Below are 15,944 nucleotides of genomic sequence, written 5' to 3'. Positions count from 1 at the left end.
CCAGCCCATGGACCCCCAGCAACTGTTTTCAATTACAATATACTTTTCATTCAACTTCTGATTTCTACCCACATGTTTTATCCTTGACAATATATTTTTTGACTTATTGATAATGCCAAGACTTACCTCAGAAACTGCCAGTAACCTCCATGAAAATAGATGAGCAGGTCTGGTGCTGTAATTTTACTAAAACAAGGTTAGTGTTGGTCTACCTTCACTGCATTCATCTGTAGTCATGTTACAAATGATTCAATGAAAGCAACTTGCAAAATCACCATGTTATATATACAAAGACAGAGTAGCAGATGGTACATGCTTATTTTACAGATACAATTATCTTCTAAAAGTTAACTCAATGTTACTTTTTATTGTTTCATTATCTGTATTTTAAGGCCTTTTTTACTTTGTCTGTTGTCCAATTTCGTAGTATCGTGCAACATTTCCAGAGTAGAGGATGAACCACTCATCTAACCAAGGTATTTACAACTGGTCACAAAGGACAAGTCATAGAATCATAGAACCTCTACAGTGTGGAAGCAGGCCATTCAGCCCATTGAGTCCACATCAACTCTCCGGACTGCATTCCACTCAGACCCACCCCACTAAGCTATGCCTGTAACTCTATATTTCCCATGAATAATTGACCTAGCCTGCATATCCATGGACACTATGGGCAATTTAGCATGGCCAAGCCACCTAACCTGCACATATTTGGATTTCCAGCTAATAACCCATTAATATTGGTTTGAGATCGAGAATCTGATTTCATATCTAGAGGTGATGCAATGTTCTAATCAATTCACCAACAATTGGCTGTCTGAGAAGCTTAACAGATACTCTAACCCAGTTGGTTTCCTATAGGCAGGAATACTGCTTTCCAACCAAATAACAGTGAACATTGCCTTTCTGGACAAATCTTCTGAAAGCTTTATTGAGGAGACAATTTACATGGAAAATATTACCTCTCCCCAAGTTTTCAATAGACCACTATTTATTATTCAGCAAAATAAGACAATTACAATGTCAATTTCATATTCAGTACGCTATAGGATAATGTTTAAAGCCATTCAGGAACACAAAGAAACACTTTGGGAAGTGAGTGATTGTAAAAAGGACTTTCAGATCCTGTAACCTGATTCACTGATGAAATAATTCAGATTTTTGCAAGATTTTCCTTTACATCACGTGATTGATGTTGGATCGGTTTCAGATGTGAGTTCTTTGGGTCTTGATACAAGTTCAGATCAGACTTCTAGGTTACTGTTACCTCTAACTTATTGTTACACTGTACATGATGGTAAGACTACAGAGCAGCATGCTGCATGCTGTACAGGATCCAACTTCTTCACAGAATACTAACACACGACCATTGAGGTCACAGTTTATCTCAGAAGCTCATCTACATATTCATTAAAACCTATTTTACAGATGATGCTGCTTTTGTCTTTAGCACTTTGCCAACTGTTGCATTTGGGTTTACTTATAATCTCCATGACAACTCATTAATATTTTTGGACTTCGATCATTTCGTGGAAAGAAACTTTGGCCCACGAATGAATATACCTGCACCAGATGAGGCTGCACAATTTTTCCATGATACAGTCTTATTAGAATCATCAGGTTTGACTTTGTGCTATTGACAAGAAATCATTGTGTGGAGTCACAAGGGTACCGTTGACAAGTTGTCTTATTTAATTGCTTCACCACATTATATGGCACACAGCAGAGGATAATTTATTCAGAACCAAAATCAATACATTGGGAAATTAAATCAACAGAATTTGTAGATAAAATGTGACTGTAACTTGTGGTGATGTTATTGATAAATCATAAATCAATTAACTTGGGTTGTCATGGCCATGAGTAAGGCTTTCTGATTTTTGAACTGTAAGGTGGTAGGAATTTCTAAATCTCTAGGAATATTGAATTGCAAAACTTCATTACAGCACGAAAATCTGTTACTAATGCAAGTGCATGGAAATGAATTACATCAGCAGCGAATGCATTTTATTAACAAAGTTTACCTAGCCAAAGAAGCTTTCAACTTTTATGCAAATCAGATCATTTAGTCCCAGGTTAGATAGTAGATGTCCAGTTGCTACTTTCACAGCAAGTATTCTATTTATTAGATGCTTGTTTACTATCATATGAATTGCATCTCAACAGCAGAAAAGTTAATGATATTCAATCCATATTGGGAGCCATACAGATCAAGAAGGTCCAAAGTCTGATTCAACAACAGTAGTGGATACTATCTCTGCTAGGGGGTGGTAATGGTGGCGTGTTTATTGAAAGAAAGTGGCAAACATCTTTTTTTTTAAAAAAGGGTCAGGTCCACCCCCAGGCTGTAGTACCTAACCTGCACATTAAAGTTGAATTGAATTAGATTTCTTTGCCAATGTCCCATGCAGTCCAATAATCTGGTGTTATTCGTCATCAAAATTTACACATGAATAATAGATATTCAGGGTAAAGCACTAGAGTACACCAGGAAAATAGATTTAATCAAGGAATGATGACTACAGAAGAAATGAATCCAAAAATTGTCAGGAATAAAATGGTTTCTCCAAATGCAATTCCTATTATAGCACATCAGAAAAAAAAAACTGTCCAATTAGCCCCAACAATGTAAATATTTACAGCAAAAAAAGCATTTATCCAAACTGACTCCCCAGTGAAGTAAAATGATTAATGTTGGATTATATTCTTCCACAAACCTGGTGATGGATTTCGCGGGAGATAAATGTCTAAGATTTCACCATCCCCTTGTCCGTAGGCAACATCTAACCAAGTCTGAGCCACATTGCGACCTTGTTCAGTCCCTGAAGGTTGCCAAAAACACTGTTTACTTTGAGGCAAATACATAAGTTAACACTTTAGAAATATGGTAGTGACACAGTCTATTGGAAAGGCAACATTAGCACCATTGAGATCTGAATACAGATGTTGAGCTCCTTTTTGGCTATCTGGAGCACAATCTAACACTTTGTGCAATAGTGAGGAAGTGCTACACTGTCAGAAGTACCATCCTTCAGAGCAGCACTGGCAAATTCCTCAGAGCAGGTCACCAGTGAGATCATTTATTTCTTGTACCTAATAAAAATATTTGGGTTTGTTATTCTATTTTGTAATTTTCTTGTTCTTCACGTTTTTGTTACTTTCTTTTATGTTTCACTAACAAGAGCTTATATAAGTAATCCGTTAACTCCCATTTAATTATCTTCTGTGCATGTTTTAATGTGTAATAAAGTACCGGTTTTCTCCAATATATAATGATTCTGGAAAGGAAATAATCAAAAAAAATTGAGCATTATTATCTCCATTTATATTTCTAATTGTAGTTTTTTTGGATCCAATACCAATTCCACAATGATAATGATCTGAGTATTCCCTTTAGCTCATTCAACCTTCTCCATCTGTTAGTCACAACAAAATTAACTGAAAATGAATGATCCCTTCCCTCTTGGATATATTTCCCAATTCCAATGTTATGCATGTTTTAAAAAGAGCCAATTTAACCACTCTTTCTTAAGCTAGAGAAAGAGGAAATTTATTAGTTAATGAACAAGAAGAAAATGAAACTCAACAAAAATATGTACTGATTAGAAATGCTAAGTCAGTAAAAAGATAAAAGTAAAACATAGAGAAAACTATCCTTTTCACCTTAAAGGCAGGGGTATCTAGTAAATACTCTTCAGCTGTAACACAACATCAACTTTAAAGATAGAATAAAATCTGTCTGCATAAAGTTAGACTGGTCATGGATAGACTGGATGTTGTGGTCTAGGTGTTGGGACTAGCATGTTTGTTCTCTCATAGTTTGTAATTATACTTAAATTCATACATACTGGTAAAGTAATAATAGCTGTCCAGCTGTTTCAATGATGTAAGAAGTTTTAGGTATCCATCCTGAGGAACTACATAAACATTTAAAATGGCTAAAATCAATGTTTGGAATGTCAAACCCAGTGTAAACAGTTAGATTATCATTTGTGGACTGCACCACTCTGTGCCAATTCTCTGAGTAAACCTCATGTGGTATATAATGTATACATAGTACAAAAAGGGATGATATTTACAATTGTACTCGTTTCAATTTTGGCAGGTTTTCCATTCCTTTTGTGATGCATTACTTGGTGATAAAGGCTTCAGTTTTTCTGATAGCATCCATATGATTTGTTAACACATTTACTGACTGACGGGCATCTGTAAGCTATATGGTTACACATATTTTTTGGATTTCATGCACATACTTGTGTGCCATGGATGGAAGTTTGGAAACATGCTTGACATTGTTCCTTGGTTAGCTCTTCTTCACATGCTGCATTTGTCACACTTTGGGTTTCCCTGACGCTTGAGCTTCTTGTATAGTTTAGCCTGATGCCCTCTTGCAGAACGCAGCTTGCATAAAATGCATAATGCTGGACACTGTTTTGATAGATGAGATAGCCATAGCTTGTACAAGATTGGAATGTTTTGCAGACCCTATTGATGGCTGAAGTCAAGAACCTGTGGATGCTACTGGCCTGCTACAATTTCTTCAAACTGTGTCCATCTACCAATGATGCTTCAGACAATATTTTCTTTGGGTTTGTTGAGAGGTGCTTTTCTGTAGGATTTAATGGTTATAGAGGTGAAGACAAATTCCATAAACCTTTCAGTTAAGTTAGCTTCGGTGAAATCACATACTGTACTTTTACAAGAACATCTACCAAGGAATTGGCCAAATTTTTCACCAGGATATTGTTGGTATGATAAGAACTCAAGCCTGTGAATCCTGAATTTGACTTAAACTTTAAACGGATTTTCTAAAAACCAAAAAACGTTGTCTAGATCTTCGTGGTCAGCAGATTTTATTTTTCTTGTTCCTTCATTTCCCAAAGCAAGCAGCATTCAACTTCATGTCTTTCGTTATCAACTAAGTAATGATTTTTCTTTCTTTAAATAACTGATGATTTAATTGGAGTGCCAATCCATGTTCAGATGTTTTCTTTCCATCTATAACAGTGCAGCTTTATGCTTTGTAACAGTGCCAGTAAACAAAGGATCTGTAATACTTTTATTTTTGTCGTTATTGATTACTACCTTTTGTCTCTTTCTTAATGTTGCTGCTTTAAAGTTTCTATTTTTGCAAAATAACTGAACAATGCTTGTTTATAACAAACATGCGCAAAACTGATATTGGTGTGACATCACGTGCACCATTTTTCCTGCTTTTGCACCATTTCCGAAAAACAAAATTGCGGAATCAACTGACATCTGGACACAGGTAAGGCCTTAATAATATTAAGAACAGTTTTTTTTCCAGCATTTTGGTGGTACTTTATCCTAGGATCATTCTGCCTAACTGGAGCTAACCTGGATTTCTTACAAAGCTTTATTTTTCATTTAAATCAGACATACCGAGGCTTCCCTTTTTTTTAGAAAAAAAGGTAAGTGTAGTGAGAACTGTTCCTCTTCCATTGAGGTCACTGTGCTTCAATACAGGGTGTAACACTTTGGTCTGGACTGTTTGTTGTTAATTTCAAATCAGAACTCAGGTGGATGATAAATCAGAGTTAGGACTCTTCATAATTACCACAGCTGCTTTCACTTTTTCAACCTTTAGTACCAAATTGCTGCCAGTAGCTTTCAGTGTCCATTTAATTCCACCACGATGTGGTTTCTAGGATCAAACACCATGGCCAGTATGGTGTAGTCTGTGTTCCCTATATGCTAGCTCATGTAATAAATACCATGGACTAGGTGCTCGCAGATGCCTGAAATCTAACAGTGCTATTTACACTGTTATAAGATCTGAAACTTACATATAATCTGGTTGCTATGCTTACTAATGTTGTGGCTATATTGCATGACTGTAACACTATACATGGGTGACTGCAATAACTACATTCTGCTGCTGTGACTGCTATTGAAAGAGAGTCGGGAACATTTACACTGGAATGTCACATGTCATGATGTTGATCATTATGTCATCTGACTTCAAGGTACACTGCCTTTCTGTAATCTATGCAATAATTCAACTATATTTTTCATATTTCTTTTAATTACTTGCTTAGAAATATTGTTTGTCACTACAGCTAAACCTGACATTATCATTAACCTCAAACTACTCTCTTGTTGATATTAATTAATTTTGCTCATCCAGGGATTGAATCTGAGTGATTCCTCATTAAGGATGCTAAACCTTCTGGATTGTCTTGGTGTTATCAGGAATTTTGTTTTTAAATCTCCTGAATATATCTCTTGAAAGCAACCTAAATTTATTGTTCAAATTCAGACATGATTCATTTTAATATTGTACGAGGGCTAAAATTGACTTGTGAGCTCCTATTGAAGACTGTATCTGATTTACAGAGAACCAGGAACAAAACTTCTTTGTACAAATACATTAGAAACAATTAACAGATATTAGAGACAGACATACCAGAGTGAATTAAGGTTTGTTTTTAATTTCTTTATTTTTTTAAATTTATTCCTATGATTTCGTACTTTTGTACCTAATGCTGGACATTTTATTTCTTGATTTTTAAAAAAAATTTTTCAAGAATTTGTACTTACGAGTTTGTACCTAGATACTTGTTCATACTTAAGATGACACCGTAAGTGGCAACTTGTAAATGTTTCACTGTACTCATGTGAATACATGTGACAATAAAGCCAATTCTAATTCTAATTTTTTTTCTCATAATGAAGTTACAAAGATAGTTCAGTGTCAAGGGAGGCGCAGTTGTGATATGGCGCACTGACCTCTACATCGCCGTGGCCAGGCGCCAGCTCTCTGACACCTCCTCCTACTGCCCCCTTGATCTTGATCCCACCCCCAACCACCAAAACATCATCCAGACCATCCACAACCTCATCACCTTAGGTGATCTCCCACCCACAGCCTCCAACCTCATCTTTCCCCGCACCACCCGTTTTTGTCTCCTTCCCAAAATCCATAAACCCGACTGCCCTGGTTGACCCATTGTCTCCACCTGCTCCTGCTCCACCGAACTTATCTCCACTTATCTCGATTCCATTTTCTCCCCCCCAGTCCAGGAACTCCCCATCTACGTCCATGACACCACCCACGCCCTCCACCTCCACCAACTTCTTCAATTCCCTGGTCCTCAACACCTCATCTTCACCATCGACGTCCAGTTCCTGTATACTTGCATTCCCCATGCAGATGGCCTAAAAACCCTCCGCTTCTTCCTCTCCCGCAGGCCCGACCAATCCCCCTCCACCAACACCCTTATCCGCTTAGCCGAACTCGCCCTTACCCTTAACAACTTCTCTGTCAACTCCTCCCACTTCCTACAGACAAAGGGGGTGGCCACGGGGACCCGCATGGGCCCAAGCTATGCCTGCCTCTTTGTAGGATACATGGAACAGTCCCTCTTCCACAGCTACACTGGCCCTATCCCCCACCTCTTCCTCCATTATATCAATGACTGTATGGGCGCCGCCTCGTGCTCCCACTTATTGCTCAAACAGTTCATCCACTTCACTAACACTTTCCACCCCAACCTTAAGTTCACCTGGACCATCTCCGATACCTCTCTCTCCTTCCTGGACCTCTGTGTCTCCATCTCTGGCAACCACCTGGAAACCGATATCCATTTCAAGCCTACCGACTCCTAGCTACCTAGACTATACCTCCTCTCACCCACCTTCCTGCAAGAATGCAATCCCTATTCCCAATTCCTTCACCTCCGCCGCATCTGCTCCCGAGAGGAGGCATTCCACTCCCGGACTTCCCAGATGTCCTCGTTTTTCAAGGACCGCAATTTCCCCTCCACAGTGGTCGAAAACGCCCTTGACCACATCTCTCGCGTTTCCCGCAACTCATCCCTCACATCCCCTCCCCGCAATAACAACAAAGACGGAATCCCCCTCGTCCTCACGTATCACCCCACCAACCTCCGGATTCAACGCATCATCCTCCGCCACTTCCACCATCTGCAATCTGACCCCACTGCCAAGGACATTTTTACCTCCCCGCCCTTATCTGCCTTCCGGAGGGACCGCTCTCTCCTTGACTCCCTCGTCTGCTCCACACTCCCCACTAGCCCCACCACCCCTGGCACTTTTCCCTGCAACCGCAGGAAGTGCTACACCTTCCCTTACACCTCACCCCCATCCCAGGCCCCAAGGAAACCTTCCACATTAAACAGATGTTCCCCTGCACATCTGCTAATGAGATATATTGTATCCGCTGTTCCCGAATGTGGCGTCCTCTACATCGGGGAAACCAAGCAGAGGCTTGGAGACCACTTTGTGGAACACCTACGCTTGGTTCGTGATAAACGACTGCACCTCCCAGTCGCAAACCACTTCAACTCCCCCCTCCCATTCCTTGGACGACATGTCCATCCTAGTCCTCCTCCAGTGCCACAACAATGCCACCCGAAGGCTGCAGGAACAGCACCTCATATTTCACTTGGGAACCCTGCAGCCCAATGGTCTCAATGTGGACTTCACAAGCTTCGAAATCTCCCCACCCCCGACCTCATCCCAAGACCAGCCCAGTTCATCCCCGCCTCCTTGGTCTGTCCGTCTTTTCTCCCACCTATCCGCTCCTCCCACCTCAATGACCAACCCCCCCCCCCCCATGTCCTACTTACTAGCCTCATCCCCGCCTCCTTGACCTGTCCATCTTCCCTCAACTGACCAACCCCCTTCCCAATTCCCTACCTACACTCACCTTTACCAGCTCCACCCCCGCCTGTTTGACCTGTCCATCTTCTCTCCACCTATCTGCTCCTTTATCCACCTTCCATCATCGCCTCCCCCTCTCTCCATTTATTTCAGAATCCCCTTCCCCTCCCCCATTTCTGAAGAAGGGTCCAGACCCAATACGTCAGCTTTCCTGCTCCTCTGATGCTGCCTGGCCTGCTGTGTTCATCCAGTTCTACACCTTGTTATCTCAGACTCCAGCATCGGCAGTTCCTACTATCTCTGCAAAGATAGTTCTTATGGTTTTGATACTGAACTAGCAATTTAAAGCATGAGGTTCTCTTCAATGCTAATTTGACCTAGCTGCAGGGGTTCACTGGTGGGACTCATTAGTGGCAGACACTCCAAGGTCAATTCAACTGCTCTGAAACTACTAATGTGATAATGGGACTTGAGAGAGAAAGAATGTAATGCCTTTGTAATCTGGACTGGATCGTTGTTTTTTTACATCTGCAGATTCCGTTACTTTCTTTGTAGCTGAACAAAAGTAACGCTGAGAGTTGTCATTCAATTTTGTTTGTAAACTGATTATTTTCTCCCACAGCAGGTAAAAGATTCAGAACATTGCTGGGATAAAAGCCACTTGGTAAAATCAGTTATATTTGTGCTTGTCTGGTGCTAACTTAAATAAAGAACACATGTACGCTAATCCACACGAAGCAAAATTTTACATTGAAGGTAGATTGGCACAGTTATCTGCCCTGCTGACAGTGCACAATGTTTTCCTCTCTCACAGCATTTCTGCTGATTCTTAAAAAGCCTCACTTCAGGCACTAGAAGAAATCAAAGTAAAATATCAACTCCAGAATGTTGGATGTGCCCTGAAAGATCAATGCAAAGCAACTTCTAATTCTAGTTGATGGTATTACCAGACATTAGAGATCCCAGATAGGAACCTGATTTGAAAGATCATAATTGTATTTGCTTTGTTTTAGCAAAATGATCTGTTGATACACCATTAGCACATGATGCTGCAAATTTGGCTTTAACTATAGATTGAAAATTTATTACAAAAAAAAATAAAATATCTAAAATAAAATATCTAAACTATCTATTTATAATGCTAATTCAAAGAGTTTAAACCCACGATACAGGTATTATCCCATTAATCCCAAAGCTTTTCTTTATAAATTGAAAATAAACAAATAGCTTTTGTGCTGTACCCTAAACACCCTGATAGAGTTCTCAAATCACTACTGTTGGTACAGCACCCAAACCACCACACCTGAACCTCAGTAGGTTTAAGTCACTTGGATTTCAATTTTTGAATGGAACTATGGTTACTTGTTCCTGGTATCTACTTCATGCATCATATACTTAAGTTTCACTGCACTCAGCCTAAGTAACCAATTTCCTGGTCTGAAATCAACACAAACTGCTCCCTTGAAGGACCTAATTCATTCTAAGCTTCTCAGGAACACTGCTGTATACAGTCTTCCTGTTCAAAGGTCTTCAAGATTTAAAAAAAGTCCAAAGTTAAAAAATGAAATTAAAAGTCTCCCTGTCTCTGCTAAAGGCCCTAAGCTTAAAGAAAATGCATTCCAGTACTCTCTAATAAACCATTAAGGCTCCATTATTTATAATAATGTGTCCAAAATAAACAAAACTCCATTACTGTACAAAATGCATCAACATTACAGCCAGGCTTCAAAAATTATTTTATAAAGAAATTACTATGGTTACTTATAGAGTCATAGACCTGTACAGCATAGAAACAGACCATTCAGTCCAACTCATCCATGCCAACCAGATATCCTAAATTAATCTAGTCCCATTTGTCAGCGTTTGGTTTGTATCCCTCTAAACCCTTCCTATTCATATACCCATCCAGATGCCTTTTAAATATTGTAATTGTACTAGCCTCCACCACTTCCTCTGGCATCTCATTCCATACATGCACCACCCTCTGCATGAAAAAGTTGCCCTTTAGGTCTCTTTTAGATCTTTCCCCTCTCACCTTAAACCTAAGCCCTCTAGTCTTGGACTCCCCCACCCTGGGGGAAAAGACCTTGGCTATTCACCCTATCCATGCCCCTTGTGATTTTATAAATCTCAATAAAGTCAGCCTCCGATGCTCCAGGGAAAATAGCCCCAGACTGTCCAGCCTCTCCCTATAGCTCAAACCCTCCGGCCCTGGCAACATCCTTGTAAATTTTTTCTGAACCTTTTCAAGTTTCACAACATCCTTCCTATAGCAAGGAGACTAGAATTACAAGTTCATTACTGATTACTACTCATTCAGGCAAGCCACCCAATGCATATCATTGAAATCACTTATCACCAAGTTCTCTTTCAAGGTAAAAATGGCGCAGGATCCCTAACTTGGTTCAGAGAGGGAAGCCTGCCATATAGTTGACTCTTAAAATGACTAAGGATTGGACAATAAATGCAGGTTTGCCAGCAACACCCTCATATCCTGAGAACAATTTAACAACATTTTCAAAACTCATTTGTGGAAACAGCAGGTAACAGCCATCAGATGAGCAACTGTTTGCAAACTGCAATATGAATCCAGCATTGTTGCCAACACCAACCTTTAGTAAGTTCTTTGATATGAGCTTGTATTACAGTATCCTTGTCCATTCGATGTGACCAGCAGCTCGGAGAATACTGCTTATTAAGTTCCTATAGTAAATAAAAATGTTAATCCCACATTAAACACTCCCAATTTAACAAAAGCAATCTGATTTTGATTCTCAGACCTATGTACCAAGAACATTTAGATTTTTATAAATTGCAGAAGATCAATTTATATTCAGAGTTCTTTTCACCAATATGAAAAAGCATCTTTTAATCGTAGCTTAGTTATAGAAGATAATTTTTATTTAGAAAATAAAATTAAGCTTTGGTGAAAAATTGCCTAAAACACTTTGTCAAAGCCTTCATCTTGGACTCAACAAGACAATGCTCAAAAAATACCAATGTTAAGGTACAACAAGATTTATACTTTATGTGAGGAGGATGCTGTTTGGTTGGCAAATGGACTCTGATTGGTACAGGGGATACCATGGATAAAACACCAGTAAGATGATGACTGATAGACAACTGCCAAGCTTTGCTTAAATTTTAAAACAGGCAGATTGAGTCTAATTGGTCAACATATTGACCTGAGGAATTAACCACAGAATGGTTGTCATTTATTTTGTTGTATTGGAACAAGCACATTGTGTGTACATGTTCTTTTTATGTTTGCCAAAAATGGGGCCCCGTGAATTAAGATGTGTAGCTTCACATAAACACAAATGTGCCACACTATGAGCCTGACTGACAATCCTAAATTGTTTGTCAGTCTGATTGTTTATACACACAATTTGGCAAATTCTGTCCAATTAAGCAATCACACCTATTGTTGGACACTGTGTTGCAAGTTTTGCAAGTACAGTTGAGTATGGTCAGTACCTTGCCTGTTGTGAGCATCCAAAGGTATACATTGTTTAGTATGATCTGCCAGTCATTGGGTTGTATGGTCTACGTACCTAACATTATACTTCATATAACACAATACTCATTTGCGTGCTTTGCAGAACATCTTTTTAGCTTAATAGCAGCAACCTATTAGTTGCAAGCACCACCCATGTTGCTACTGCATTGCAGTAGCATGAAACATCTAACAATTTTTGTGTATTGTCCTGATGTCGAAACTTTTCAATAAAGTATGTCCTTTCTCAGCAATACTCAAATTCTGTAATGCTGAGCAGCTGTTAGAAAATAAAACAAAAATAATTAAAATAGAAACATGGAACATAAAGGTAGATTCCATAACTTTGGTTTCCCAGCACAGAACTTCACATGCATGAGCACTTGTTATGATTCAGTATGATTTAAAAGAAGGAGTAAAGAGATCATGCAGGTGATTATTCTGCATTCATAGCATTAACTTATGTCTCATGAAACACAAACGGATGCAACCAAATCACAACTTTCTGGGCAGTTCAAACTCTTATAATTGGGTTAGGCTAGGCATTCTGTCCTTCTAGAATCACAGAATCCCTATAGTGCAGAAAGATGCCATTCGGCCAATCAAATCTGCATGAATTACACAATGTAAGGGTTGGTAAAATGCAAAGTGTATTTGGTTTGCTGCTTTGCCATGCTATTTTAATCACATAAATACCCCCTGCTCAATACAATACAGAGCAGGCTGGATCTCAAATTTCTAGTTTTAAATTTAACTTTTGTTTACTAACTCTGATAGTTTCTTATTTGCCATGGTTACTGGGATTAGATCTGTCCCCATATTCTACAGGATTCAGGCTAAATGAAACATATTGTGTAATAAAATAGAATTATGAGGACCCCAGAATATGGTTCTTAATCAAGTGATAGCTCAAAGAAATTTTAATTCAGCATAACACCTCCCTTAATTGAAACACATTAAGATCTTGTCTGCAACATGCCCCTCACTGGGGTCCTCATCTCCTGGTTTCCAAACATACTGAGAGCCCATTCAGAATACAAGGTACATACTGTTGGTTGATCATGTATAGAGAGGAGCGGGTAGATGAAAAAGATCTAAACAACTTCACTTACTTCTTTATCCATTTTCTTCCAAAGACTCATTCTGTTCGTTATTCAAGTTACTCTCAGATATTTGGACCTTAGCTTGGAATTGTATGGTATCCTATCAGTTGAAAGAACAATGATGAACAGATTAGTCATTATCTGCATTTTAATGGACTTTAATAAGTCTTTGCATATGCATTATGTATAGTCTAAGGCATTGTCTCAATTGCTTGTGTTGTCTTGTATTACATTGCTTACAGCATATTTTAATATCACATTAATATCACAAATATTAACAACATTGCTGTGATGATCAAGTTCCAGCCTGTACCTAAGCATGTTGAAAAATCATGCAAATTTCCTGATTAGGAATAGTTATTTCAACCAACCCATTTAGATATGTTCCATGCACCCACTGTGCAGTTGCCAGTGGAATGGTTGAGGTGGATACATTAACACCATTTAGAAGGCATTTGGACGAATACATGGATGGGAAAGGTATAAAAGGATATGGGCCCAGTGCAGGGAAATGGGGTTAGCATGGATGTACATTGTGGTCGGCATGGACCAGTTTGGGCCGAAAAGCCTGTCGCTGTGCTGTAGGATTCTATGACTCCAGCTGGGACTCAATCTCATAGCTTCTGGATCAGAGGTGGGGACACCACCACTGTTCCATATGACCCATATCTGACTTGGTTGTACAAGCAAGAAAATGGGAGGATCTTCTTAGAGATCTCCTTAAATTATCGCCCAAAGGAGTTAAGAGACCCAATTAAATGTTAGCTGAAGCTTCAAGTTTGTCACCTCAATAAGGCATCTTAAATTTTGTTGGTGTGTTGTGCTAGGCAGCTATTTCTTGAAGTGAAAGCCAATTAAGACCAGTAAACCAGGATCCCACTAAAATTACAAACAGTAAAAAGAAATTGAATAAATCTTCGTAAAGTAAAATCTAAGTAAACATCAGTTCAGTAATCTGAACCAAATCCCCAGCTGGTCTCCAGGAAAGACACTTCAGTTTTAATAAGTGGTTGCACAGGGAAGAACAATTTACTGGCTTCATGAGGTGAGTCGATAACTTGAATACAGAAATGGACCTCCATGTTTCAGATCTGAAGCAACTTTCCCATCTAATGGCTGAAGCAATCCAGCAACTGAAAGGGGTGCATCTGTTTGAGAAGTCCTTAGTGTCCAGTGGAATATTAAAGCATAAGATTTTATCAGTAGCATCGAAGCAGACATTATTCTGAATTCTATTTCACTATTGAAGTAGAAGACGAAATACCAAAGACAGACTTCACATCCTCGTCGATTCTAGACAAAAGAGAGCAAACCTTCCTTTGCAATAACATTTGTCTCAACAAATACTTTGCTAGTTTGCTTTACGGGATTAAAACTCGACAGAGCTCAGAGCCAGCAGAGAAATGGTCAGCCAGCACTGCTATCAGAAGCTCCTCAGCACTCCAAACTGGGCCAGTTTCCGTCATAATCTATCCCTGTGTCACTATCATTCTTCCTCTCCGCCCTACTGCCCCTGCAGTTACTCCCTCTCTTTGCTCACAGTAACAACTTTCCAGCAGAAACATCCCCAGTCTAGCTGACTGACAGTGAGGAATTGCAGGAAAATAAATGCAAATTAGATGAGCACAAGATTCATGTAACCCGCATTTCTAGGCTCCCCTACTGCTACGAGCCCGGAACCACCCTCACTTCTACCCTGCTAATGGTTGTCAGTCTCTGTCTTAAGGCAACACAAAACACCACAGTATATCAACCATGAACTTAAAGTTCTCGAATCTTGCAGAAGAGATGATATGTGCAAGTTTTAGCATTGCTCTTACCTACCGCACTGACAGTTTGAACTTTGAGATTTAAATTCTGTCATGGGCAGAATGTTTGTCAATGCTTGTGTAACTTCAGATTGACTATTCAGAGTCATGTGCTGTAACAGCAGAATGATGAAACCAAACTAACCTCTGCTCCAACTCAGTCCTGATTATTTATAGAGGAGTCTATCTGCACAGTTAAACTAGCCCTGCACTTACACCAAAGCATGTTGCATTGAATCCATTTATTATCCACAAAAGTAAACATGGGGCACCTTGCAAAAGCCGGTCAACCATTGTCTATTTCACTGGCTTGAAAATTCACCAATGCAGTTCTTTTTCCTGTAGCTTGAGAGAAATCTCCTGCGACACATCGGCGTTTCCGTACTCAAATAAATGACACATGACGATATAGATCATCTTGGACCAGGGGAGGAAGAAAATGGCAAAGCTTCCCACTCCTAGTCAGTATTGGAAAATGTGCATGAGAATCAGATGATGGCATGTTTTAAACATCTGCTGATAAGCACTCTCTCTAATTCATTTGAAATAATAGGCTGGATCTGAATTCCAGGCTCCTGTCATGGGCCTCATTCAGTAACATTGATTTGGACACACTGCGGTCAAAACCCAGTATGAACTTTACCCATTTATTGAGTGTACAATACAATTTCCGGTTGGAATGTCTTCCATTTAACATGTGCTGCATAACCATATAATCGCTCAATATTTTTAGGCAATCCTGACAGCTCCCTGAAACTATTAAAATATTCAAACAAGGGTCATGTGGCTGTGTAAGGCCCCTTCCATAAAAGCCAGATGGAGCACTTGTTATGAAAATGCCAATTACTTAGAGGCATAGAGTTATAAAGTTGTACAGCTTGGAAACAGACC

At 39.4% G+C, this 15,944-nt stretch overlaps 1 protein-coding gene across 2 annotated transcripts in view; it reads right to left on the bottom strand.

Moving 5' to 3' along the window:
* Window positions 1-13,348, bottom strand: part of afmid (arylformamidase) — a 29,751-nt gene extending 16,403 nt beyond the window's left edge. For both annotated transcript variants that reach the window (XM_020537067.2, XM_048610673.1), the window contains exons 1-4: window positions 13,255-13,348; window positions 11,259-11,349; window positions 2,718-2,822; window positions 127-175 (exon numbers count right to left, since the gene is read on the bottom strand). In XM_020537067.2, coding sequence (XP_020392656.1) covers window positions 127-175; window positions 2,718-2,822; window positions 11,259-11,349; window positions 13,255-13,284 — 275 coding nt within the window. In that variant the 5' untranslated portion in view covers window positions 13,285-13,348. The remainder of the gene's footprint in view (window positions 1-126; window positions 176-2,717; window positions 2,823-11,258; window positions 11,350-13,254) is intronic.
* Window positions 13,349-15,944: the final 2,596 nt, after the last annotated feature.

The sequence above is a fragment of the Rhincodon typus genome, chromosome 23, assembly GCF_021869965.1.
Source record: "Rhincodon typus isolate 14 chromosome 23, sRhiTyp1.1, whole genome shotgun sequence".
Lineage (NCBI taxonomy): Eukaryota > Metazoa > Chordata > Chondrichthyes > Orectolobiformes > Rhincodontidae > Rhincodon > Rhincodon typus.
This window is presented reverse-complemented; position numbering and strand designations above follow the sequence as displayed.